Source organism: Nelumbo nucifera, chromosome 3, assembly GCF_055504915.1.
Source record: "Nelumbo nucifera cultivar China Antique chromosome 3, China Antique-T2T, whole genome shotgun sequence".
In the NCBI taxonomy this organism is placed as follows: domain Eukaryota; kingdom Viridiplantae; phylum Streptophyta; class Magnoliopsida; order Proteales; family Nelumbonaceae; genus Nelumbo; species Nelumbo nucifera.
Window position 1 is genome coordinate 31,262,670 of NC_142651.1, and position 27,944 is coordinate 31,290,613.

At 40.5% G+C, this 27,944-nt stretch overlaps 1 protein-coding gene across 3 annotated transcripts; it reads right to left on the bottom strand.

The window, feature by feature from the left end:
- Nucleotides 1-871: 871 nt before the first annotated feature.
- On the bottom strand, nt 872-27,865 carry LOC104588807 (uncharacterized). 3 transcript variants are annotated; one of them, XM_010247002.3, is made up of 6 exons: nt 26,755-27,865; nt 12,918-13,134; nt 6,525-6,647; nt 5,668-5,789; nt 1,511-1,632; nt 872-1,392 (listed from the first exon to the last, which is right to left on the bottom strand). In XM_010247002.3, the coding sequence occupies exons 3-6, from the start codon at nt 6,634-6,636 to the stop codon at nt 1,071-1,073; spliced, it is 678 nt and encodes a 225-aa protein (XP_010245304.1). In that variant the 5' UTR covers nt 6,637-6,647; nt 12,918-13,134; nt 26,755-27,865; the 3' UTR covers nt 872-1,070. The 3 variants fall into 3 exon arrangements, with proteins under 3 accessions (XP_010245304.1, XP_010245370.1, XP_010245241.1); XM_010247068.3 differs by lacking the exon at nt 12,918-13,134 and adding an exon at nt 26,642-26,665; XM_010246939.3 differs by lacking the exon at nt 12,918-13,134 and having other exon boundaries at nt 26,755-27,862.
- Nucleotides 27,866-27,944: the final 79 nt, after the last annotated feature.

Genomic DNA, 27,944 nt, shown 5'->3' on the forward strand with positions numbered 1-27,944 from the left:
AAACGAAGTTTACTTTATCGAATCATTTGTAGATGTTATTGATTTATGTATTTTAGAATTAAAAGAAGATTGCACGACTGTTGTTGGAAATTTGTATGAAAATAAAATAAGATGTTAAAGTTAATTTAAATTTCTATCTTTGTCAATTTATATAAATAACAATAAATAACATCATTGTTTATACATGATAAACATGACAATAGGGCAACTTATTTTTACTTCATCAAGAACACAAAGTTGTTTTTTAATCATTCCATTGTAAAAGAACATGATAGTAACTAAATTAAAACTTTATCCGTATAAATTTTAATTTTTTAATTAAATTATATTAATAATTACAAAAATTTTGTTGCAAGATAAAAACAATTATGGAACTGGATGGTTCAACATCATTTTAATTTTTATTGACATTAGTGAATATCAACAAATTTAATTCCATAAATTATGCTATTAATGATTATTTTATTGAATTTTACATAATAATGCTCATATGATTACTTGATGTAGAGATTTTTCAAATCCAATTTTTTCTAATAATAACATTTATTATAACTTACATTTATGTTCAGTAATTGAACTTCAGTTACATTAATTTATGATTTCTTACATTTTTTGAGAGGCAAATAATATAAAATGCATATTTCCTTCTATCCTTTAGTCATCAAATTGAACATTGGATTTTTTTCTAATTCAATCTAATCTCCACAAGTATTAGATTAAATTAGGTATAGGAGTCATATCATAATTAGAATTTAGAACAAAGGAGCATAATCCCTACATATTTCACATAAAAGACTGCACTGCGGCTTGCACGTTTGTAGTCTAAAAAGTAAGTTGCACAGCAAGAGTTGAATGATGTATAGTACCGCCGTTTCAATGAAATGGATTCAAATATGAACTAGTATTACCTTAATTCCCACTAACCCATGTACTAAAAAATAATAAAGAAAATTTACAAATAAACCCCTTTACAAAGTTGCTTTGACAAGCATTCCTCATGCGAAAATAATTATTTGAAGTACAAACTCTAGGATGCCATTTGAAAATAAAGTCTTGGTTGTATGTGAGTTTCATCCTACATTCTTCAAATCTGCTGCCATTTGGACTTGAATTGCAGGAGATTCATGGAGAAGTGATTCAAGCTCCCCAAAGTACCTTCCAAGTTGACAAGGACTCAAAGGTTTTTCTGGTGTAGTTTCTTCATGGGAGTTTCCTCCCAAATTGGCAACACCATCTCCTGAACTGCTAGCCAAGATGTCCTCGTGGAACAATTTAAGTGCACCGATACTTGAAATGGAATGCACAGATTCATACAAGGATTGCAACTTCTCTCTCTTTTCTAATGTTTCAACCAGCTTCTGTTTTAGGCCATCCGGTAGACAAGCTAGTACACTGTACAAGGATTCCAAACCCCAAAGTATACGGTTGAGAGTTGAGACAAGAAATGAAATTAGTTTGTGTTGAGAACAATAATTAGTATGTTCATAACAAGAATTAATATGTTCCTTACCTTGTAATTCCTCTAACAATGCCCCAGTTGTATCCGACAAGTACAGATTGTTTAAAACCAATATTGAACCCCTCCTGTGCAGAAGTTTCCTTCCCAGCCATTAGACCATCGCGGTAGCCAATCCAAGAATTCATTAAGGACCACAAAGTATCTCGAGTTTCGATTATAAAAGTGTCATTTGTGCATATATGGGCAGATTACTGGATAATCATAAAAGCATCAGAACAAGATTGAAACAAGAGATGTCAACCACCAGAAAAAGTATGGTATGGGCATGTGAAAGGGATGACAATAATATGAAGCTTTCACATTTTAATAATACAACAGTTAAAGTAACATTTTAAATAAGATGCTCGCTAAAACTGAATGGAGGGAGCTTGGTGTAAAAACCATAATCCACCCTAGATGTGTAACTAGTCAAACAAGTGTAGTACATGGACTTCAGTAACTTAACAACTTATCTCAATTACTAAACCTTTACGAACACCATAACTCCTATGTCAGATGGTCTGACCAAATAGCTTGGAAACATGATCAATACTAACTGAAGAAACCTTTTAAGGATCCAATAACAGCGCAACTATCACAACAACAATTTGTAAATAGTCCAAAAATACCATTTATTCCGTTTATCTACCACTCCATGGTCAAACTCTCCTGCCTTTACACCCTACCCCATCATGCTGTACATAACTAAGTTCCAAATACAATTACAATACTTGTACTAGTATTTACATTGCATAATAATCTCAAACCTTTATTTCACTTTCAAGTTGCCTGTGCCACCAAAATTTTCAAGAAACCAGTGTCACCTCAAAGACAATATGACTTTAACTTCCAATAACAAAACACAAACCCACTTCAGAAGAACAAAACCCATAGCCCCAAATATCAAGACATAAAAACAACAAATAAGTATCTGAAAACAAAGAGAATCATCATAAAACACAGAAAATTCTCACTTTATGCTGAAGTAAATATTTCGTACCAATTTCTTCCTCCTTTTTTCTGCTTTGTTTAAGAGAGTAATTTGGTTTTAATACACATTGAGATGATAAAGGAAAACAGGTCTGAAAATTGACCTCTTCTCAGGTATGAAATCACTTTTCAACTCTCTTTGGGAGTGTTTGAACAGTGCCTTCTAGAGTCTTGGCACTATTTATAGCAAACTTAGTAATGTTACATAACGAGGCAAAGGATACTTTGGCAGTGCGCAAGGGCAGACGGTGGCAGAATTTTTTAAAATAAATAATTGGAATAGATCCCATTACCATTAGAATTGGACATTGGCCTTTGCCTTGTGATGAGTTTAAAGGTATTACTATGAATGATTTACAAAAGAGGTTGGCAGCCAGTGATAGGGGTATCAAGCTCGAAATCAGCAAAGACAAGTAGAATGGGCAGCACCAACAGAAGGAAGACTGAAACTCAATTTTGATAGGTATAGCCTAGGTAACCCAGGGACTTCAGAAATTGGGGGAGTTGGAGTTGTTAAGGATGATAATGGCAACATGTATCTTAGTTATTCAGGTCCAATTGGATCAGAGGTGAAGAAAACATTCCCTGGGAATACAGAGCATTAATGAGGCAAGCAAAGGCACTGGACAACCCCTTGAATAGCTCATCAACTGGGTGTCCAGGTCTGCTAATGTACACTGATGCCTTGGCAAAAGAAGGGGCTGCAAGAGAGTCTTTTGTGGGGAATTCCTGAGCCACGTCTTATTGTGTAAAGCTCTTATTTTTGTTCTAAATGCTTGATTGTTGCTTAGAGAGCAATGTTGTACTTCATTGACGAGAGCTGAAGAAAACATTCCTTGGGAATACAGAGCATTAATGAGGCAAATAAAAGCACTGGACAACACCTTGAATAGCTCATTCAACTGAGTGCCCAGGTCTGCTAATGAACTGCTGATGCCATAGCAAAAAGAAGGGACTGCAAGGGAGTCTTTTGTGGGGAATTCCTGAGCCAGGTCTTATTGTGTAAAGATCTTATGTTTGTTCTATATGCTTGATTTTTGCTGAGAGAGCAACATTGTGCTCCATCCTTGCCACTCATTGTTTGGGTGGTAAAAACTTTCTCTATGAATTCAACTACATTATTATTGATTGTTACTTTAGTACAACCAACTGTTCCAGTACACACTATTAAGGAAAAAACTGAAAAAAAAAATATATAGTTGTACAAAAAACTTATATCAGAGGTTACATGTTTCAACACCTCAACATCAAAAGATATCAGTATCAGGAAATTAGCATTTTTCATTCATTAGGTGGGAGGATAACTTTGATCAAATCTACCTTAGCCAACCTTCCTGTCTACTTTACATCAGTTTTTAGGATGCCCTTGGTTATTGTGAGAAAGCTGGAAAAGATTATGAGAGATTTTTTGTGGGAGCCTGGAGAAGGGAAGAAAGATCATCTGCTCAGGTGGGAGAAGGTGTTGAAGTTGAAGGCAGAAGGGGGCTTGGGGATTGGGAACCTTAGAATGAAAAATTGGGCCCTACTAAGTGGCTATGGAGGTTCCCGAGGGAGAGCAATAGGCTTTGGCATAAACTGATAGCAAGTGTGCATGGGCTGTCAAACAATGGATGGGACACTGGTTGTCTCCAGAGAGCCACCTTGGCTACTCCTTGGAAAGCCATCCAGAGTTGTCTTCCTACATTCCTCAATCACATCAGGTAGGACTTGGTTTCCGGTCTTAAGATTAGGTTTTGGGAAGATATTTGGATTGGGGATTCCCCTTTGATGAAGATCTTCTCCTCACTTTATGTTTTGTCCTTCCTCAAAGGCAGACCAGTGACCGAGTTCATTTGCTCCTCTTCCTCTCCTTCTGAGTTAAATTGGAACTTGGGCTTTGTTAGGAATCTTAGAGAGTCTGAAATTCCCCCTGTTACCGGTTTGCTCTCTCTTTTGAATCCAGTGGTTCTTGGGGTTGGGGGCGAAGATGGCAGGCTATGGAGCCTTGGGTCTTCTGGGACTTTCACTTGTAAATCCTTCTCCCTTGTAGCTTCCTCTCCTTCACCTTCCTCTTTCCCTGTTAAAGAAATTTGGTCTTCTCCCATCCCTCCTAGAGTCAGTGCTCTGTTGGGAAGTGTATTATTGTTGTATTAATACTTGTGATAAGCTTCAGAGGAAGAGGCCAAATTGGTGTTTCTCCCCCAACTGGTGCAGCTTGTGTAAGCTTAATGGTGAGACTGCAGTCCATCTTCTAATTTCCTGTCCTTTTGTTAGCTTTATCTGGGAATGGTTTGCTTCACTTTTTGGTTGCAGGTGGCTCTCTCCTGTTAGCTTGGAAGGGATGTTCAACCCTTCTATTTGTAGGTGTTCTACTAATAGGGGTAAGCTGTTGTGGAAATGCACAAGGGCAGCAGTTATTTGGTCAATTTGGGAGGAAAGAAACTAGAATCTTTGGGGAAAAGGAGAGGAGCAAGGAAGCACTGATTGAAGTCATAACTCAAAGAGAGGCTCACTGGGTTAAGACAATTTGTTTTCAGACTTTAAGTTTGATGACTTCTTCAGGGTGTGGGGGCTATAGCAGCATCTTCTTCTAAAAGACAGATTGCAACGGTGGACTGGTCTCCCCTGCCTCGTGGTTGGTTTAAACTGAACTTTGATGGGAGTAGTGTGAGTAATCCAGGCCCCGCTGGAATTGGAGGAGCTATCAGGGATGATGAAGGTAATATATGTGCCTTCTTCTCGGGCCCAGCTGGGCAAAGTGATGTTGCATCAACAGAACTCTTAGCAGCTGTCTATGGGCTTGACAAAGAAAAGGAATTGGGTCTAGAGAAGCTAGTTATTGAAGGTGACTCCAAAATAGTTGTTGATTGGTTAAAGAAAGAGGAAGGAGTTTCATGGCACCTAAGGAATGATCTTATGAGGTTCAAAAGGCTCTCCATGGCTATGTTGATTCAAATTAATTGGATTAGAAGATCAGCCAACAGTTTGGTGGATAGTTTAGCCAAACAAGGGGTACATAGTCGCACTATGTTTTGGGTTCAGTTGTAACTTTGGGGGTTGGACAGTTGGTGTCTATTTGTAACTTTCACAACTACTTGTTTTGCCTCTTTAATTAATTTAATGAAATCTTCTTCTGGGTATTGATAAAAAAAGCATTTTTCATGAGAAAAGAATTTTTTTTTTTAAATTTCTATGGATACTGTATGGAATTCATTGTGCCTCCTTTGCCATTCCCTGTCCAATTCAGATGCCTTATTGAGTCCATTGTCAGAACCATCACATAGACTCTCATCTTCACCCCACAAGTCACTGTCATCACACTCTGAAATCAAAAGCTCTAATCAAATTTTGTTTCATCAGTGAGCATGAAAAATTTGCATGCATGGTGGACAATTAGGAGATGCTACAGTTAGGCCTGTCAATGATACACGAAAATCTGAGGCCCGATCCGACATCCATTCCAATTATCTCGGATTGGATTCAGATGTTACGATCTACATCTGATTTATAATCGGATCGGATTCAGATTTGACCCCATTCAATCCGATTATATTATAATATTTTATTGATCTTGATATATAAATTTTATATAATTATATTTAAAATTATAAAGAAATATATTTTTATATTATATTATATATGAATATATAAAAAAATAAATTCAGTATGTTATATTTATATTAATTTATTATATATAAAAGTTGAAAAGTAATTATTTTTTTTGGTATTTTAAAAAATTAAAGCAGAGTCAGATTAATCTGATCTGAGTCTGCTAGAATTCGATTTCAAATTCAAAGTCTTCAAATTCAATCAGATTTGGATGCAAGTTTTCAGTAATCAGGTTGGATTCAGATTTGGCTGAATCCGATCCAATTACAGCCCTAGCTACAGTACGAGATCTTGAAACTTCTAAATGAAATGCTTCAACTATGGTGTGTGCATGGTTGTAAAGGTGATGCAGAAAGGTAGAATTCATATATAAACTATGCATGTGCAAATCTAAAAGTGATACAGAAACATACAATTCACTTCAAACACAGAAAAATTAAATCCATACCATATGAATCACTCTGGTGACTGATGCAGGTTGACACATCACCTATTTCCCCATTCAAGGGCTTTATTGTTTCCACTGATGGGTAGAGCTTCTTAGCAAGGCTTTCCTCCATAACCACGTACCCTGCAAGAAATTTCGTAAAGGTCAACTCAGAATTAAGATAGACTTCCAAACTATCAAAAAGGTAAGCAAGCACATAAATGGAATGGGCAATCAGAAAAATTTTAATTCATTAAAATGCTATGGTTTTGGGGAAAGATGGTGTGGATGTGTTATGGGCCCACGAATAGGATCCTGTCACGGGTCGGTCCACGGGGAAAACCTCTTGTTTTCCCTTGTTCCTCCCTTTTCTTGAAGAACCTATCTTGCTGCCCTAAAAGGTGATTTGTTCAAGAGATCACCAACTCTCCTTTGCTCTCTTTCTTGACTGAAATTTTCGATGATCTTATTCAATATTCTCAGCTCCTTAAATAGGAGATTACAAGATAAGAGTCCTACTTTTAGGAAGACTCCTTGCTAATTAGAAAGACTCCCTACTAATCTATCCTACTGAACTGATAAGACAAGATAAGATAAGATAAGACTCCCTTAATCTATCCTACTGAACTGATAAGATAAGATAAGACTCCCTACTAATCCATACTACTGAACTGATAAGATAAGAACACTGAATAGATAAGACTCCTACTAATCCCTACTACTGAAAGCAGATAAGGCAAGAATACTGAATAGATAAGATAGGATGAGAAAACTAAATTGCTGCTGCTGCACTAAATTACTGCTGCTGCTGCCGGCGTCCACATCAGGATGGGTTGAAGGGTGTTCGAAAACTTGTCATTACTCGCCTACTCAGTAGTGGTGAATGGTGTGGTAAGGGATTTCTTCCCAGCTACTAGGGAGATTAAGACAAGGGGATCCCTTGTCCCCCTTTCCTTTTACCCTAGTAGCGGATGTTTTTAGTAGACTTCTCCTAAGAGCAGATATGTTGAATATCTTTAAAGGGTGGAGAATAGGCAGACTTAATGCAGTGGTGACACACTTACAGTTTTCCGACAATACAATTATCTTCTACGAGGGTGGGGATTCATTAAAGGCAAGACAGTTGAAGGAGGTGATTAAGTTGTTTGAGTTTATTTCAAAATTGCAAATCAATTTTGAGAAGAGTTGTGTGGCAGGGATAAACTTGGAGCAGGAGGAGCTAGAAGAAGTAGCAGAATCTTTAGGTTGCCCCATAGCTGCTTGGCCTTTGAAATACCTTGGGATGCCACTAGGAGACAATCCGAAAGAAAGTAGGTTCTGGAACCCAGTTGTGGAAAGGTGCTCTAAGAGATTGGCTACCTAGAAGAAAAATTATATCTCGATGGGAGGTCGAATTACTTTGATAAAATCCACTTAAGCGAAGCAAAGCACATGGAGTTCGTGCAGGCAGGTCAGTGGAGGAGATCCTTGAAGATAGAAGCAAAAAACCTCCTGTTCGAAGATATGAGAATCAAGGGGAAGGTAAGCCTGAAGGTAAGGGAAGCGAAAAAGGGTACAATATTGCTGGAAGGATTAGAAGTGATCGAGTGGCTAAGAAAGTTCATAGCTGGAGCCTGTTCAAAAGGTAAGCAAATAAACTGGCAGGATTTTAGTACACTAGAAGGGAGAAGATATGTTGTTGAATGTAAGAGGAATAGAAAGGGGTTCTTCATAGCTTTGGCTGAATTTTTTGGTAAGGGACAAAAGCAACTGGTGTGTCTACCAGCAGAAAAACAGAACCAAGGCTGGGGGGAAGTTGACTGGTTGCTCAAAGAGTTCTTAGCTCAAAGAGTAGCAAATGAGAAAAAAGCCTCCATAAGGGAGGAGAAGGCTTATCTCAATAACAGCAGGGTACAACAAGGGCCAGTGGTCATGGCAATAACAAAAGGCCATTGCAAAATGGTGGGAGGTTGTTGAGGGCCCGGGAATAGGATCTCATCACGGGTCAGTCCACGGGGAAAACCTCCTGTTTTCCCTTGTTCCTTCCTACTCGTGATGAACCTATCTTGGTGCCTTCGGTGATTTGTCCAAGAGATCACCAACTCTCCTAACTCACTCTTGACTGAATAATTAGATATCTCATTCAATAATGGGGTCTCATTAAATAGGAGATTACAAGAGTCCTAATCAAAGGGAGTCTCCTTGCTAAATAGGGAGACTTCCAGTTCTATCTTGCTAAGGATAAGATAAGCTAATCCTAATCTGATAAGCTACTAACAAGATAAGATAAGCTAAGCGAATCCTAATTTGATAAGCTATTAACACGATAAGATAAGAGATAAGAACAATAAGATAAGAACAAGCAAAATGAGCTAATCTAATCTAGATAAGGCTGCTGTTGCCGAACTGGGTAGGATGAGCATCACTGAATCCTTGCTGCTGCTGGCGGTGGGCCCGGGGCCTGTTGTTGCCGGCAGCGATGGTACGTCTTCCCGAGGAAGGCGTCCATAACATTACTCCTCTCCTGGACTACGAGCTTGTCCTCAAGCTCGAAAGCTGGATATGTGGCTTGGAACTCTGCCAATGGGATCCATGTGGCTTCTGTTGGTGGGTAGATCACACCATTCCACCAAGACTTCAAGGATTCCACGATTGAAACGAGAGCAGGTGACAGTTTTAGGCTGGGGGACTAGTTTGCCATCTTTCAAGGGTGGCAGGGAGGGAACTTGGTCCGGGGGAACACCCGTAAATGGTTTCAGAAAGGAGATGTGGAAGACATCATGAATTCAGCTAGTCTCTGGCAATTCCAGCTGGTAGGCCACACTGCCAATCCGTCGCAGAACATTGTAGGTCCATAGAACTTAGAGGCCAGCTTCGGAGCAGACTTGTGGCGCAAGGAGCGCTTCCGGTAGGGCTGGAGCTTCAACCAAACAAATTGTCCTGGATCGAACGACAGTTCCCGGTGGTGTTGTAAGCGAATGCGGACGTCGGCGAGGAGGGCGTCGCGGTCCTGTAAGGAGTGATCGATTGCGTCCAAGCGAGTAGATCCGGGCTCGTAGGACAACAAGCGGGGAGGATCCCTGCCGTAAACGACGCGAAAGGGAGTCGTGCCGAGGGAGGAATGGTAGGCAGTGTTGTAGCAGTACTCGGCCCAAGGAAGCCATTCCAACCACCGTCGAGGTTGATCGCCTACGAAACAGCGGAGATACATCTCGATAGTGCGGTTAACCACTTCCGTCTGACCGTCGGTTTGTAGCCGGTAAGCTGATGAGTAGGCCATGGTGGTGCCGTGTAGTCGAAATAACTCTTTCCAGAAGGCACTAGTGAAGACCGGGTCTCTATCGCTGACAATGGATTCCGACAACCCATGTAAGCGAAAGATGTGTAAAGAAGGCGAGGGCAACCGAAGTGGCACTGTACGGGTGTGATAGAGGAATGAAGTGTGCGTATTTAGAGAAGCGGTCGACTACCACAAAGAGAACTGATTTGCCCCCTACCTTGGGAAGTCCCTCAATGAAGTCCATGGAGATGTTGGCCCAGATCTGCGATGGGATTGGAAAGGGGCTGAAGGAGGCCTACTGGGTGTAGGTTTTCCCATTTGTGTTGTTGGCATGTAGAGCAATTCTGGACAAAATCTCGAATAGAAGTCTTCATACCTCGCCAATGGAAATCAGTCCGGACGCGGTGTAGTGTTTTTTGAATGCCCTCATGGGTGGAGTTATGGATGTTGGTGATGATGGTGGGAATCAACGGGCAGTCTGCTGGAAGATGGACTTGTCCCTTATACAGTACCAACCCGTCGTGAAGTGACCAATCGGGGTCGGCCGTGCCGGTCTGGATCTTCTGCAGTAAGAGCGACCATTCCGGGGACTGTGGTGCTGCCTTCTTAATGTCATCAAACAGAGAGATCCAAGGTTGGGAAATGCTACATAGAACCATCGCGTCTTCTTCTCGCCTAGACAAGGCATCAGCTGCACGATTAGAGGATCCCGCCTTATATTCCACCCGAAAGTCAAACCCGAGGAGTTTGCTAACCCAATGTTGCTGAGGGGAAGTGGTGAGACCCTGCTGTAACAGGTATTTGAGGCTGTAATGATCAGTTTTGACGATGAACGACCGCCCCCACAAATACGGCCTCCAATGTTGGATGGCACGGGCAAGGTCGATTAGTTCGCGCTCATAGGATGGAAGCTTCAGATGCCGGTCGGCCAATCTGCGGCTGAAGAAAGCGATCGGGTGCCCTTGCTGCTGTAGTACGGCCCCGATACCCACTCCGGAAGCATCGCACCCGACTGTAAATTCGAGGGCGAAATTAAGTAATTGCAGAACAGGGGTTGAAGACGGTGCATTTCGCAGTTATAGAAAAGCTTCATCAGCTGCGTCGTCCCACCGGAAGGAGTTTCTCTTCAACAGGTTGGTTAACGGGGCTGCCAACACTCCATAGTTCTGTACAAATTTGCAGTAGTAACCCGTTAAACCGAGGAACCCGCGTAAGGCCTTGGCGGATTAAGGTTTGGGCCATTCAGTTATAGCCTGAATCTTGGAACTATCAACTGTTACACCCTGCCCATGGATGATGTGGCCGAGGTAAAGAACTTGTCGTTCCCCAAAAGAGCACTTGGACCATTTCAGGAATAAGCTGTGTTGGCGTAGGAGTACGAAAACGGTCCTCAGATGGTGGACATGCTCTACCCATGATTTGCTGTAAACGAGGATATCATCAAAGAAAACTAAAACAAATTTGAGCAGATGGGGTTGGAATACCTCGTTCATTAGTGCTTGAAATGTAGATGGTGCATTGAAGAGTCTGAATGGCATGACTAAAAATTCGAAGTGGCCATGGTGGGTGCGAAAAGCAATCTTCTTCACGTCACCGGGAGCCATGCGAACTTGGAAATATCCGGACCTGAGGTCCAACTTAGAGAAATATTGGGCACCATGCAACTCGTCCAACAGTTCGTCCACAACAGGAATAGGGAACTTATTTTTGAACGTCCAGTCATTGAGTTCTTTATAGTCAACACAGAACCTCCACATTCCATCCTGCTTCGCCACCAACAAAACCGGCGAAGAGAAGGGGGAGTGACTTTTGCGTATGATCCCTTGGTTCAGCATCGTTGTACATTGTTTTTCTATCTCATCCTTCTGTAAGTGAGGGTAGCGATAAGGCCTGACAACGACTGGTGTTGAACCCGCCACCAAAGGAATACGATGGTCGCAAGCTCGGGAAGGGGGAAGGCCCTTCGGTTCCTGAAACAGATTTGAAAACTCGGTGAGAAGTTTTTCCATGGCTGTCGGTTCTGTCTGGAGTGCATGAACCTGCGGTGTCTTTTCTTTAACCTTGCAACCGTAACATGAAACTTGCTTGCCATTCAGGTGGAAGGTCATGGAGAGTGCACTGAAGTCCCACAAAATCGGGCCTAGGATAATTAACCATTTGACCCCGAGAACAATATCGAACCCATCCAATGAGAGTACAAATAAATCAACAAGAATTAGTTCAGAATTGACCTGTACTGGGACGTCCTTACAAATTCCTGGACTGTGAACTTTTTCACCATTTGCGACGGCTACCTGTAGTCGCGGCCGGAGTTCCATTGGTAGTTTTAACTGCAAAGCTGCATGTTCACTTATGAAGTTGTGTGTGCTCCATGAATCGATGAGAATGCACACCGGCTGACCTGCGATCTGTGCCTGTAACTGCATGGCCTGAGAGGTTTTAATACCGGTGGTCGCATGGAGAGAGATCTCTGGTTCGAATGTGACGGGTTCCCCTTCCTCCTCCTCTTGCTCATCTATGAGAAAGCAAAAAAGCCTCTTGCATCTATGTCCTGCCGAGTAGAGGTCATCATAGTTGAAACATTGACCTCTCGCTCGGCGCTGCCATTTCTGCCCTGGTCAAGCGCTTGATGGGAGTGACCATGTTACTGCATGTACTTGTCTCTGCTCTAGAGGTGGTGGTCGTGGGAGGCTTCATTTCCCAGCTGGTAGCAGAAGAAGGGGTCGTTGCTGCTGGTCTTGGGGGCACCCACGAGTTCGGTGGACGACCCACATTAAAAATTCCGCGGCTGAGCTGCAGCTTGCGCTCAAATGCGCGAGCTAAGTTTATGGTTGTGACCAAATTTGAAGGATTCTGCATCTCGACATCCACTCGCAAGGGTTCTGCTAACCCTACTGTGAACATATCCACTTGCTGGTCTGGTCGCACGGAGGATGCCCTCGCAAGGAGGATTTGGAACTGTCGCTAGTATTCAGCAACTGTTTCGATCTGTTTAAGGTTAATTAGCTCGCCCAGTGGGTTGCTGGTCAATGGGGGTCCGAACCGAAGAAGGCAATAGGATTTAAACTGGGCCAACTGAGCCCGGGTTCTTCTTGCTCTAACCAATAAAACCAAAGTTGTGCTTCTTCTGTTAAATGAAAGGCGGTTAGGCTTACCTTGTCCTGGTCATTTGTCCATTGATTCCGGAAGAACTGCTCGCAGCGATACAACCAGCCTAGGGGGTCTCCGTTGCCGTTGTACGATGGGAACTCCAGCCTGCTGTACTTGGGGATGATTGCTGCTCCATGGCCGACGGACTGCTGTTCGCCGGAAGACTCCGGCAGATCTGGTCGGCGGTCGTTAGCTGTTGTCCCTCCGTCAGAGTTCCTTTCCCTGCTGGAAAGAAACATCTCCATTAGAATTCAGTGGTAGAGGGGATAGGAGGAAGGGCCTAAAAAGAAGAGAATATGGCCTCTTATTGAGTTCCTTTGCTATTTTGTATCGATGAAAATTATTAGCTGGAATGTAAGAGGGTTAGGGAGTGCAAGGAAGAGAAGGGCGATCAAAGACCTACTCCAAAGGGAAAAACCTGATATTGTGCTGTTACAAGAATCCAAACTGATGGAATTAGATGGGAGATGGGTTAGGAGTTATTGGAGGTCTAGAGGTTTAGGTTGGAGCTCGTCTCCATATTGGGGAGCCTTGGGGGGGGATTGTAACACTGTGGAGGGAGGATGTGGTGGAAGTAGTGGAAGAATTGATAGGCAGATTCTCAGTTTCTATTAAGTGCAAGAATGTAGAAAATGGGTGTGTATGGGTCTTAACCAATGTTTATGGCCCTAATTCCTATAGAGAGAGGAATGAGATGTGGGAGGAACTATATGCAGTCAAGGGGCTATGGGATGGTCTTTGGTGCCTGAGCGGGGATTTTAACGTCATTAGATTCTCTGATGAAACCAGTAATCCCCAACAGGTAATCTCAACAAGCATGAGGAAATTTAATGGTTTTATTGAAGATTGTGAACTGAAGGAAATACCTTTGTTGCAAGCCAGTTACACTTGGTCCAACCTTCAAGAAACCCCTTTGTGCTCGAAGTTGGATAGATTCCTTTTTAACCTTGCCTGGGAGAATAGTTTGGAAAACTTGGTTGCTAGGGCATTACCCAGGGTCACCTCCGATCACTGTCCTATCCAAATAGGAACCGAGTATTTTCCTATAGGACCCAAACCTTTTAGATTCGAAAATATGTGGCTTACCCATCCAGATTTTGTGAAAAAAGTGAAGGAGTGGTGGGGTGAGGAGAGGGGGGTAAGATGGAAGGGGATCAAGTTCCATAAGAAATTAAAAAGGTTGAGAGCCAAAATAAAAGAGTGCAATAGAGATCCGTTTGGTAGAATTGAGGAGCAAAAATTGGGCCTAATCTCTCGAATAGAGAATTTGGATGTAAAGGAATCTCACAATGGGCTGACCAAGGGGGCAGAGTGTTAAGGAGACAATTAAAAAAGGAGTTGGAAGAAGTGTTATTGAGGGAAGAAATCAGTTGGAGTCAAAAATCTAGACACAAGTGGATTAAGGAAGGCGATGGGAACACTAGATTCTTCCATGATTTGGCAAATGGGAGACGAAGAAAGAATTTTGTGACCAAGCTAGAGATAGGAGAGGAGGTGATTACCAACCAGGATGACAGCCAGAATATTTGTGGACCACTTCAAATCGATTTATAGAAGGCCTTTGAGTGAGAGAACAATCATGGAAAGGGTGGATTGGCCAAGAATTGATGAAGGAGTGGCAAGGTGGCTGGAAAGGGATTTCGAGGAAGAAGAGATTAAAAAAGCTGTCTTTCTAATGGATAGATCCAAGGCTCCGGGTCCAGATGGCTTTACAATGGGTTTTTATCAAGACTGTTGGGAGGTGTTGAAAGAGGATCTAGCTGAAGTCTTTAAGGAATTTTCAGACAATCACACTATAAGCCCTGGAATTAATGCCATCTTTTTGGCCTTGATACCTAAGAAGAATGATGCCAACCACCCAAAAGATTACAGGCCTATTAGTCTGGTGACAAGCATCTATAAAATTCGGGCTAAAGTGCTCTCATTGAGGATCAAAACAGTCCTCCCTACCATCATTAGTGAAACTCAGGGGGCTTTCATTCAAGGGCGACAAATAACAGATCAGATCTTAATTGCGAATGAGTGTGTGGAGGAAATGAAAAGGTCTAGTAGGAAAAGATTCAATTGTAAATTGGATCTTAAAAGGCCTATGATTTGGTGGACTAGGAGTTTCTATTAGAGGTTATGCAAAATGGTGGATTTGGGGACAAGTGTTGTAGTTGGATCTTTGGGTGTATCAGTACTTGTCACTACTCTATTCTGGTAAATGGTATGGTGAGGGACTTTTTTCCAGCTTGCAGGGGTGTCAGGCAAGGGGATCCACTTTCACCCTTCCTTTTTACCTTAGTAGCTGATGTGATTAGTAGGATCATTACTAAGGCTGACAGCGAAGATGCCATTAGGGGTTGGAGAATAGGGAGACACCAAGTCCCCGTCACCCACCTTCAGTTTGCAGACGACAATGATTTTTTGTGAAGGAGGTCTTAGTGAAAAGGTAACAAACCTAAAGGAGCTAATAAAAGGATTTGAAAGTGTCTCTAATTTGAGAATAAATCTAGAAAAGAGTTGCGTAGCAGGTATAAATTTGGAGGTAGGGGAGGTCGAGGCTATTGCGGCGTGTCTTGAGTGTTCCACCTCTGCTTGGCCTATGTCATATTTAGGGCTTCCTTTAGGGGCAAATCCTAGGGAGAGTAGATTTTGGACCCCAGTGTTAGAAAAGTTTGAGAAGAGATTAGTCTCATGGAAAAGGAACTATATCTCTTTAGGAGGAAGAATTACCCTAATAAGAGCTACCTTGGCTAACTTACCTACCTATTATTTGTCTGTCTTTAGGATACTAGTTAGGGAAGCTAGGAAGCTGGAGAAGTTGATGAGAGACTTCGTATGGGAGCCGGGACAAGAGAGAAATGATCACTTGGTTAACTGGGAAATTGTCTGCAGAAGTAAAGAAGAGGGGGGTTTGGGAATTGGGAGGGTAACTAGAAAGAATCAAGCTCTGTTAGGGAAATGGTTGTGGAGATGACCTTTGGAAAGAGAGAGATTGTGGCATGAGGTGGTGGGAAGCATTCATGGGAGGTCAGAGAATGGATGGGATGCTGGTGTATCGAGGCAAGCTAACCTAGCAGCACCTTGGAAGGCTATTCACAACACCCTTCCTCAATTCCTCAATTTTATCAGGTATGAAGTTTGTTCTGGCAACTCTATCCTTTTTTGGGAGGATATTTGAGTAGGAGACTCACCATTAAAGGATTTGGGAACACCCTTAGATCCTACTTGGGATTTTGGGTTTCGTAGAGGACTTAGGGATGCTGAAATTGAGTCTCTTTCTTTGTTGCTTGGGTGTCTTAATCAGGTTTGTTTGGATCCCTCCAAGCCAGATAAGAGGGTTTGGACTCCCAGACCCAATGGAACCTTCACTTGTGCTTCTTTTTTCAAGTCCATCTCTCAACTTCCTACTCACCAACCCTTTCCGTCAAAAGAAATTTGGTGTAGGCCAGTTCCCCCGAAAATTATGGCTTTTTGTTGGGAAGTTTTCCATGGGAAAGTAAACACTTTAGACAACCTACAAAAGAGAAGACATTTTCTCTGTATTTCTCCTAATTGGTGTATCCTCTGTAGAGCTCACGGTGAGGATTGTTACCATCTATTAGTATCTTGTCCCTTTTCTGCAGACCTTTGGGCTTGGCTACTTTCGTTGTTTAGGGGTAGTTGGAGTCTACCAGCAGAAGTTCGCATGCTCTGCAACCATTCTACCTTTTATTGGCCTACAAAAATAGGGAGAATTATGTGGAGATGTACTTGTGCTGCCTTGACTTGGACTCTTTGGAAAGAAAGGAATCTCAGAATTTTTCAAGATAAGGAAAGGAACAGCCAAGATTTGAAAGACTATGTGTTAAACAGGGGAATACATTGGTTGAAGACCTTGAAAATCTTTCATCAATTCTCCTTTAATGACATTTGGAGAAATTGGTCAGCAGTAGCAAGGTGTTCATCTATAAAGGCCAAATCAATTACAAGCTGGTTTCCTCCACCCAAAGGCTCAATTAAGTTGAACTTTGATGGAAGCAGCATGGGTAATCCAGGATTATCCGGAGTGGGGGGTGCTTTGAGAAGTGAGAAGGGAGAGATTTTGTTGCTCTACTCCGGTCCTTTGGGAATTGGGAATTCCATCAGGGCAGAACTTTTAGTTGTTGTACAAGGGGTCCAATTTGCAAACCAGCTGGGGGTACAACACCTAATAATCGAGGGGGATTCCAAAGTGGTGGTGGGTTGGTTGAAAAATTCTGAAGAGGCTATGTGGCGATAAAAGAATGAAATGAAGAAATTTAGTTGGTTGACAAGGAATATGTTAGTCACTGTACAGTGGGTGGGGAGATCAACAAATACCTTGTCATATGTGTTAGCTAAGCAAGGGGTAAATAGGGAAGAATTATTTTGGGCTCAATTGTGATTCTTGTTTTTCTTTCCTAGTTTACTTGTAAGTTGCAAGGAGGGGCTGCAGCTCACGCCTCTCGTTGGGATGATGTATGAACTCACTCTAATTTGCTTCTGAATCAATAAACTTATTATTATTCATCAAAAAAAAAGATAAAATCCACTTAAGCAAATTTTCCCGTCTACTATCTTTCGGTATTCAGAATGCCACGGAGGGAAGTGATGAAGCTAGAAAAATTGATGAGAGACTTTTTGTGGGAGATGGGGGATGGTAGGAAGGGGACGTAGTGTGCAAAAGTAAAGATCAAGAGGGTTTAGGCATAGGAAACTTCGGCAATAAGAATTCCTCCTTACTAGGTAAGTGGCTTTGGAGGTGGACTCAGGAGAGAGGGAGATTGTGGCAAGAGGTGATTGTTAGTATCCATGGTTCAGCAGGCAATGGCTGGGATGTTGGGTATCTTTGAGGGCTACATTGGTATCTCCTTGGAAGTCCATCTGTGGAGTGCTTCCTCAGTTTCTACGCCAAATCAGGTATGATGTTTGCTCCGGAGATAAGGTTCTTTTTTGGGAGGACCTTTGACTTGGAGTGCTTCCTCAGTTTCTGTTCCCCTTGTTGTATTCTCTTTCTTTGTTCAAAAAAGAGCTTGTCTCTCATTTCGCTTCCCTCTCTGAGTCGACCAGGTTAAGCTGGAATTTGGGTTTAAGAAGAAATTTAAGGGACTTTGAATTTGAAAGGGCAGCCTTGTTGTTATAAATTCTTGATTTAGTTTTCCTGGATTTGTCCAAGTCCGATGGTCAGATCTGGATTCCACACCCCCAAGGGATCTTCTCTTGTGCCTCCTTTATGGCATTCTTGTGTTCATATCCAAACTCTCATCATTGCACTGCTAACGAAATTTGGGTTAAGCCTATTCCTCCCAAGGATGGGGCTTTGTGTTGAAAAGTTTTCCATGGAAAAATAAACACATTAGATGTCTTGCAAAAAAGAAGACCTTTTCTGTGTCTGTCCCCTAACTGGTATACCCTGTGTAAAGTAAGTGGAGAAAACTGTCACCATCTTCCGTTATCCTGCTCCTTTGTGGCTAGTCTTTGAGAAAAGATTTTCGAACTTCTTGGTCACAGGTGGAGTTTACCTATTCAGATCAGAAATCTCTTTGACCCGACGACTTTCAGTTGACCAAAGAGAAGGGGTAAGATTTTGTGGAGATGTCTAAGGGCTGCATTGATTTGGACGGTGTGGGAGGAAAGGAATGGTAGAGTGTTCAATGATAAAGAAAGAAGTAAGGAAGCAGTGCTGGAATGCATTTTATATAGATCTATAATGCGAGCCAAGTCTCTAATTTTATTTTCTGAGTTCTCTTTTGATGATTTGTAGAGGAATTTGGAAGTGGTAATTAGAAGCTCCTCTAAGAGAGTCAAACCTGTTGTGGGCTGGAAACCACTGGACGAAGGCTTCATCAAACTGAACTTTGATGGAAGCAGTCTAGGGAACCCAGGCCCGGCTGGTATAGGGGGAGTTTAGAAACTCTGAAGGTCATATTGTGGCTGTTTTTTCAGGTCCTGTTGGAGTAGGGGATTCAGCCTTTGCGGAGTTCTGAGCTGTCTTACAAGGAATACAGATTGCTAGAGAATTAAATTATGACAGGCTGGTAGTGGAAGGTGACTCTAAACTGGTAATAGGTTGGTTGAAGGAACCTGAAATGGTAATTTGGCAATCTCAGTCCAATGGGAAAGGCGTTCAGCTAATGGGATGACTGATTTTTTTTTTTTGCAAAACGTGGGATGCATAGATCTGATTTATTTTGGGCTCAGTTGTAATCTTGTTTCCAGATGGGACTGCATCTTGCGCCTCTCCTGGATGTACTCTGCATCCTTGTGATATTTCTTCTAGTCTAATAAAATATCTATCATTCATAAAAAAAAAGACCAAATATAATAAAAACTACAGGTATCTTTGGGTGGGGGAATTCAAAAATCAAGGGAAGAATCAGATTTGAGGCCCCTGAAATCTGTTTCTGCAGTTCAGTTAAATTAAACAGAACAAAAAAGGAAAATCCTCACTTCTATCTGGTGAAGATCCAATTCCTTTATAACTCAAAATTTACAAATGACAGAGAGAGAGCATTTACAAATTTGTTACAAGAGAAGTTTAAAAAGTGAACTAATGTCTCCCTCTCTTAGTCTCTCTAATCACATGCCTGGTCTAACTTCAACAACAGTAACAACTCTCTTCGAAGATATCTCCAGTACTATGGGCTGATTGCTTCCTATCACCATCTTCAGCAACCCTGTAAATGCTATCTCTGTTTCCTCATTTGTCCAAACTTTGGAAATGAAATTCAAACATTCTATTCTATAGGCTTTAAAACAACATTTAGACAATGTTTTCTTTTCATTGGTAATAAGATCAACAGAGTTTTATTGAAAGAAAATCTGAATACAACTCAGCCCATTCCAGGGAGATGGGATCATTGTCTAATGACCAACATTCAAAACTCAAAATAATCAGCAGGTCAACAAAAGTAAATTCCACAAAATCAAATTCAAATGAATGTTGTTGTAAGCTAATTTTATGAGGGCCAGGCTCGGGCCCAAGTTGTAGGCCCGATGGTCAGGCCGAGCTCGGACTTGGGCCTTAAAAAAATCTGTTAATTAAGAGTGAAAGCACGGCCCGGCCCATGAACAGCCCCCCACTACGTCTTACAGCACATCCCCACCGTGTACGGAGAACATCTCCCGATGATAATCCCAGAAATGATGATGCATCATCGGGAGATGTTCTCAATACACGGCGGGGATCTGCTGTGGGATGTTGTGAGGGGCTGATTTAATCTCCATGGTGAGAGAGTTGGATAGGGCTGTGAGGTCAGTGTGGGGTGCTCTCTGAGAGTAACACCGATCAAATCCCGATTCTTTGCCACAGCCCATAGCCCAACTCCTGCAACTGCAACTCTCCCTCTCTCGCCACCGCGTCCTCCAATGGCCGAAGAGCTATATTCCAGCTAGAGAAGTCACCACTGGTAATCATCTCTCTCTCTCCTCCGACTTCCTTCACTCTGTCGTTGTTGCCGCTAAACCACCGAACAGGGCACCGGTGCTCTCTCTATCACCTTTTTTTCCTTTCCTTCCCCGTTTTCTAAACCACCACTCTCTCGAGTGCAGACGTATATAATCTCGTCCCTACAACTATTAAGAGCATCATCAATCAAGGTATGATCAATTTTATTTGTGTTTTTTATTTTCTTTATGTGGGGTATTCAAGACAATTATCGAGCATTATGTGGTAAAGATGTTAGGAAGCTTGTCTGTATTTGCCGTTTTACAACATTATTGTTTGTTAAAATGCCTTGGTTATCTGTTCATCTACGTGAAGAGTATTCTTGTCTCTCCATGAGTTTGATAGCATTAGCTCTTATATTCTTCTCTTCGTTAACTGAACAAATGGTTAATTTGTTATGTTAGACCCATTCAACTACAACTACTATTTCCATGAGAACATAGAAGTAGTTTATGACAATCTGCTCTATCTAACGGCACATGCGTAATTTTATGGCTAGACGTGGACTGCCCTAGCCTTAATTTCTCTCTTCCCGTTGGTTTAGAAGGGGAAAGTTGGTCAATGGGTATATCAATGTATTGGGCTCCACCGTATAGAGAGCTTCATTTACCCGGGCAAAACTTGTTACTTACCTGGGAATCAAAAGAACATGGGTAAATGAACTATACACTTACCTGTGTAAGTGATGAATTTGTAAACGAACAGGTACTATGGGGCATCTGATTTTACGCAAAAAAGGGAAAATAACTAAACCTTGGGAAATATTTGATGCAATCAAAATCATTATTTCTTTCTCCATGGGTAGTCCAATTTTGCACTAGAAAGCAAATAGGCCATTCTAATTAACTACCCAGTAGATTCGATCATCTATTATAAAGTAGATGTTGTAACTACATGGCCAATCACCAATCAAACCTCTTGCAGCTACCACATGGCCATGACTACAAAGTAGATGCTGTAACCAGATGCACCTCATCGTTAACGTCTTCACTGACATTATATTGTAATATTTCCAAGGTAAAACTAGAGTTTGGTCATCTTTTATTTATCGGTTTTCACTTAACAACTCACAAGAATTCAGAAAGGTAAAGGGAGGAGGGAATACAACAAATATAGAGAAAGAGCCATGTGGTTGTTGTTTGTATGAGACTATGAGCTAATATGAAAACATAGAAACCACATGGACAAAAGTGATCCATGTACAAAAAAAACAAGTAGGGCCATCATGGTAGACATTGTAGGTCTGTAGTCTACCATTCTCATAAAAATTTGTAACATGAATCGCAGTTACAGACCACCTATTATATCATATTCTTTCAAAATTTAAATTATCAGAAGAGTGGTTTGCAGTCACTACTCACAACAATTCATCGAATCACAGCTACAAACCACTGTTAGTTTCTTTGTCTATCTGCACTCTTTGGACACAGTTTATTTGTTAAATTAGGCCATTTTAAATTGCCTAGAGAATATCAGTTTCTATTTAATGGTAGAGGTTTTAAATCAGGCTGTGTGTCCAACATAGATGTTGGATGAGTGGCCTGAAGCCGACTTTGTTTTCTGCAATGGAGGCAGATGTGACATGGTTATAAACCCTCTTTTTTTTTGTAGATTATGTTCTCACGGGACGTTGGGTTTACCAGATATTAACTTGAAAACTCCAATCACCTTTGGTTGTCCATGGGCATGGAATTCCTACTTTTAGGATATGTGATGGCAAATTTGTGTACTCTATCTTTGGATCAGTGGATCTAAAATTAGCTTACAACAACATTCATTTGAATTTGATTTTGTGGAATTTACTTTTGTTGACTTGCTGATAAGCCTGGCTGTCCATCGGAATTGAGATGATAAGCCTGGTTGTCCATCGGAATCTCCTTCGACTTTGTGGATTCTGTATGACACAGAATGAAAGGCTTCTCGTCTATCCTTATATGCCAAATGGAAGTGTTGCTTCTCGATTAAGAGGTGAGCAAATTTGGTGTCTTGGAGTTTGCATTACTTGGTGTCTTCCTCAGTCTTATGCTTGAACCTTCAAATTGCTATAAGATTTGCAACATCAAATGACATTGGTTATTTTCTGTTGGATTTTAATCTCATAAGAGATTAAATCCAATGGGTTTGATTGATCAATTACATGAGAAATTACACCTACACACTTGATTGAAAAATTAGCTTTTCTCTTATAAAACCCAGTTTTGAACTTGTCCCACATTGGAAAATTATAAGCTTTGTTTTCAGTATTTTAATAGGAGCTGATTTACACTCCTTAGAAATAGTAGAGGAGAGTATAGGGGTTTGATACCGTGCATTGCGTTCGCACGTGTGTGCGCGCGTGTCTGTGTGGCGCAATGAGGCGCACTTTGCTCACACCCGCGTGGCTCGCAAAGGGCGACTTTGGTTTTGGTGCAATGCTGACCGTTGATCACCGTTGATGAGATCAATGGTCACGATTCGATCGGGTGTGATCAAAATGCACAATTCAAAGTTAACAGTCATTAACTGTAAACTACTTTTTAAACAGTCACAATGTTTAAAATTGTGACAGTTAAGGGTGCCTTCTCTAAACCAGCACCTACCTTTTCTTCTTACCTCTTCATAAACTATTTAAGGAGCATGAATTAGACTTCAAAAACACATTTTCGAAACCACTTTCTCTCTCTCTCAGTCCGGTCTGCTACAGTCTCACAGAAGGTTTCTCTGAAGATTTTTCAACTTTGCTGGTTGCAGATTCTCGCCCAAGGCTCTGTTGTATCCTGGGAACGGATTTGCCTGCAACCAACAGCAAACTCAATGAAATTGAGTGGGGGCAAATAACGTTCTAAAGACAGTGTCTTCAGACACGCCTCAGAGCTTCTCCTCCAAAGTTACAATAACCCCATTTTCCTAAATTTTCTATTTATCAAGTTTGTCTTCCTACTCAGATGGGACCAACAGTTTTCGTGTGTCATGGTGGTAATATTTGGCTTTTTGACAACTTGTGGTTAGAGTGTGTTATACACACCTCCTTGGATAAAAAAGCACTCTCTGCATTTAAGAAAAGGTCCCAATTAATTGGAGTGTGTTATACACACATCCAATCAGAAGCAACACCCTTCAAAGAACCGGTTCCAGTCTTCTTCGGCAGCAAGAGGTTATGAACGTTGGGCATCACACCACTATTTGCGATCGTAATGGCACCCAACAACTTGCTTAGTTCTTCATTGTTTCTCATCGCCAACTGAATATGCCTTGGCACTATCCTTGTCTTCTTAATATCCCTTGTTGCGTTTCCAGCTAATTCCAAAACTTGTTTTCAAGAAATATTAGTATAATTTATTCAATTCAATTCTTCAAACAGGTGTACCAATTGGTATAATTTCATATATATTTTCATACAGGTTTTATGTTTTGATTGAATATATTTTCATACAGGTATATCGATTGGAACTTTTATGTAACAATATTCACAGTATATTGCACTTTAAAAAAAAAAAATTCGAACCTTTTTAGAGGCGGCCAAAAGTGCCTCTAAATATTAAAGCATATATCTTTAGATGCAGCCAAATGTGCCTCTAATTGAGATTTATTTTTCTTAGATTTCTTTTAGAGGCACATAAAATTGCCGCAAAATCATTTAGAGGCGTTCAAATGCACCTCTAAATTGAACTTTCAGAGGCACTTGTAAGTGCCTCTATACAAGACTTTTAGCGTTGGTGAAATAGAGGCAGTCGTATGTGCCTCTAAAAGTCCAATTTAGAGGTGAATCCACCTCTAATGCTCAACCAAAAGCCTCTAAAACATTTAGCGACTTGTAAGTGCCTCTAAATTGAACTTTCAGAGGCACTTGTAAGTGCCTCTGTACAGAACTTTTAGCGTTAGTGAAATAGAGGCAGTCGTATGTGCCTCTAAAAGTCCAATTTAGAGGTGAATCCACCTCTAATGCTCAACCAAGAGCCTCAAACATTTAGCGATTGGGCATTTAGAGGCATTCACCTGACCACCTCCTATTTCCTTTAGAGGCATTTTTTTCAGCTTTTAGAGGTAGTTATGGCCGCCTCTATAGATGAATTTTCCAGTAGTGGATGGATAAATTTAAAAATGATGGAATGTGTTTAAAGTTAAAGTCATTTTGATTTTTTTTTAATTCATATTGGAAGTTTAGAACATTTGCATGTCTTTTGGACATCTCATCATCTATTTATGTTACTTTTCTGTGTGGTCTTTAATCTTTACTTTTATTGTTCACTTTTTGAAATTTTGAATTTTCAAGTTTTTTATAGTTGTTGGTAAATTTGTTGGGGGAATAGTCAATCTTTCCTTTCTTGAAGATCAATTGAATGCAAACTTTCTTTTCAAAATTTGAATTTTAGGTTAATTCATTTAATAGTTTAGTTAACATTTTTCATGTTTCAATTTTTAATTTTTCAATAATGATAGGGTTGAATCAAGTTGACCTATGGGTCAACCTTAACCCAAATGTTTAAGGCACTATCCTTGTCTTCTTATCCCTTGTTGCGTTTCCAGCTAATTCCAAAACCTGTTTTCAAGAATTATTAGTATAATTTGTTCAATTCAATTCTTCAAATAGGTGTACCAATTGGTATAATTTCATATATATTTTCATACAGGTTTTATATTTTGATTGAATATATTTTCGTAAGGTGTATCGATTAGAATTTTTATGTAACAATATTCACAGTATATTGCACTTTTTAAAAAAAATTGGAACCTTTTTAGAGGCAGCCAAAAGTGCCTCTAAATATTAAAGCATATATCTTTAGAGACAGCCAAAAGTACCTCTAATTGAGATTTTTTTTCTTAGATTTCTTTTAGAGGCACATAAATTGCCGCAAAATCATCTAGAGGCGTTCAAATGCACCTCTAAATTGAACTTTCAGAGGCACTTGTAAGTGCCTCTATACAGGACTTTTAGCGTTAGTGAAATAGTGGCAGCCGTATGTGCCTCTAAAAGTCCAATTTAGAGGCGAATACACCTCTAATGCTCAACCAAGCGCCTCTAAAACATTTAGCGACTAGGCATTTAGAGGCACTCACCTGACCATCTACTATTTCCTTTAGAGGCATTTTTTTCAGCTTTTAGTGGTAGTTATGGCCGCCTCTATAGATGAATTTTCCAGTAGTGGATGGATAAATTTAAAAATGATGGAATGTGTTTAAAGTTTTTTTATTTTTTTTAAATTCATATTGGAAGTTTAGAACATTTGCGTGTCTTTTGGACATCTAATCATCTACTTATGTTATTTTTCTGTTTGTCTTTAAACTTTACTTCTATTGTTCACTTTTTGAAATTTTGAATTTTCAAGTTTTTTATAGTTGTTGGTAAATTCGTTGGAGGAAGAGTCAATCTTTCCTTTCTTAAAGATCAACTGAATGCAAACTTTCTTTTCAAAATTTGAATTTTAGGTTAATTCATTTAATAGTTTAGTTAACATTTTTCATGTTTCAATTTTTAATTTTTCAATAATGATAGGGTTGAATCAAGTTGACCTATGGGTCAACCTTAACCCAAATGCTTAATGTCAAGGTTGTGAACATCCATATTGAGTTTGGGGTTCACTCCATGGCTGAAATGGTATGGAGTCGCCACCCATCAAAGGAAAGAACATAGAAGTGATGGGCCTCCCATGTTCAAAAAAACAAGACATGATTCACACCCAAAACAAAGTTAATCTTGGTACTTTTTAGGGGAGAGAGGGAAGGTATTAAGCACCCCTCTCATATACTCAATGTGTAGTACATTTCCCCTAATTTAGTAAAGAAAGAATAAGAACTAAAGGAAACAAAACCTACTAGATTTCTAGCAACCTTACCCATCAAAGAGGATAGTCATGGTGGCTTGTTTCCCAAGTGATTTAACCCTTAAGCTAATGAGATCAAAACATAAGGGAATTAATCCCCTATGAGCCACCTCACTTAGGGCTCACTAAACACAATTTACATTTAGGATTTAAAACAATAAAAAAAAAACAAGGAAACAAAAAATATCCAATAAACAAGATAGAAAACTAGCTTGAAATAAAGTTTAACATAAGCTATATCTCCATTACACATGTATTCTAACATTCAAAAAAAAAAAAAACTAGCATGCATATTCACTTAATTTGCCAAATCTGAATTGAAACACTATAAAAAAGGGAAGGATTTAAGTAGTAATAGTGGTTCAAGTTAAATTAAATAACTCCAGACAAGATGATGAATATTTATTCCAATACATAAAGAAAATAACTCTAATGCTCCCTACACCTAAACATTATGACATCAACTTTTAAAAAAAAAAAAAAAAAAACCACCAACCTTTAACCAACAAGATACATAATGCTGAAAAAAATATTTCCTAGAACATTAGTAAAATTGAAGAAAATATAAAAAGAAATTAAAATAGAAAAGGGGTAAGGCGAATAACTCACCTCTTTGTGGCCTTTGATCAAGCACTTTGTAGAGTGGATGATGCTGAAATATTGACTTCGGGTTTGCACAAATGCAATGGTTGAATTTCCTTCCTTGCTTTGTTCTTGGGATTAACTCGACCCTAAGACTTTTGGGCTGAATGTCTTTCTTGTTGTTCTTTTATCCTCCTTGCCTTTTCCACATGACCAAATTGGGAGTTTTTAGGCTATGAGAAGGGAAGATAGTGGAAAGGAAGAAAAATGATTCAGTTTTGGGGTTAACAGAACTAGGGTTTTGATGGAGTTACATTTTGGTTTGGGGTTGAGAAATACGAAGATGAGGGTGATGGGTGAATGAGTGGATTTCGGTTGGCGAAGTAGAAGGTGATGAAGGGTGAAAGAGTATGTGATTTTCGGTTTAGGTGTAGGGGTGAGAGAGCTAGAGAGAGATTTTGGAGAGAAAGAAAGAGAGTGATTACGATGAAAGAGAGAGAGAGAGGGTTGGAGGGGTTGGGGTTTCTTTACCTGACCGAATGGGGTAGGAAGGGCTTTCCTTCACCTTCTTTCTTGGAACAAATGGGAGAGCTTTTCTTCTTTATCCTTGGGGCGAGCAGACCTTTTCCTTCTTAACTTCTTTCTTCTTCTCCTCTTCTTCTTCTTTGTTCTTCTTTTCTTGCCGAATGGAAGTTCTTTGTTATTTTTCTTTCTTTTTTGGTTGAGAGAAGATGACAGAATGAGGGAGCGAGAGAGGATAGCGACGATGAGTGAGAGGGGGAGAAGAGAATTGTGAGGATGGGGTTCTATTCGAAGAGAGAGTATCCGATGGTGGAGGAAGGAGGTTGAGAGAAAGGAAGAGAGGGTTGCTGGTTCGTTAATGGAGGAGGGAGGTGGAAAGGGGAGGAGGAAAGAGATGGAGCTAGGGTTCGGTTAGGTTCTGTTCCATGAAATGAGAGTAGGAAGAAGAAGATAGGGGATTGAGAGTTCAGTGGTCCTGGTGTGGGAGAAGAGATACAGTTTTGGGGTTTATTGTATAAGGGAGAGGAAGAAGACCATGAAGGTGAGACTCGGTGGTAAGGGTTTCATGGAGGAGGGAGAGATTCGGTGAGAGATTGAGAGAGTGGGAAGGGTTTTTTAGTCGGGCTTTGGGTGATTTTCGAAAATGTGTAGGGTCTTGATTGAAAATATGCAGGGTTTTTTTTGTAATGAAAGGG

Excerpts from the sequence above, each read along its gene's own strand:
- LOC104588807 (XM_010247002.3), bottom strand. The coding sequence starts at position 6,636 with ATGGAGGAAAGCCTTGCTAAGAAGCTCTACCCATCAGTGGAAACAATA. Across the intron at positions 5,790-6,524 it reads TCACCAGAGTGATTCATATG|AGTGTGATGACAGTGACTTG; the intron begins GTATGGATTTAA and ends TTTTGATTTCAG. Across the intron at positions 1,393-1,510 it reads ATTGTTAGAGGAATTACAAG|TGTACTAGCTTGTCTACCGG; the intron begins GTAAGGAACATA and ends ATCCTTGTACAG.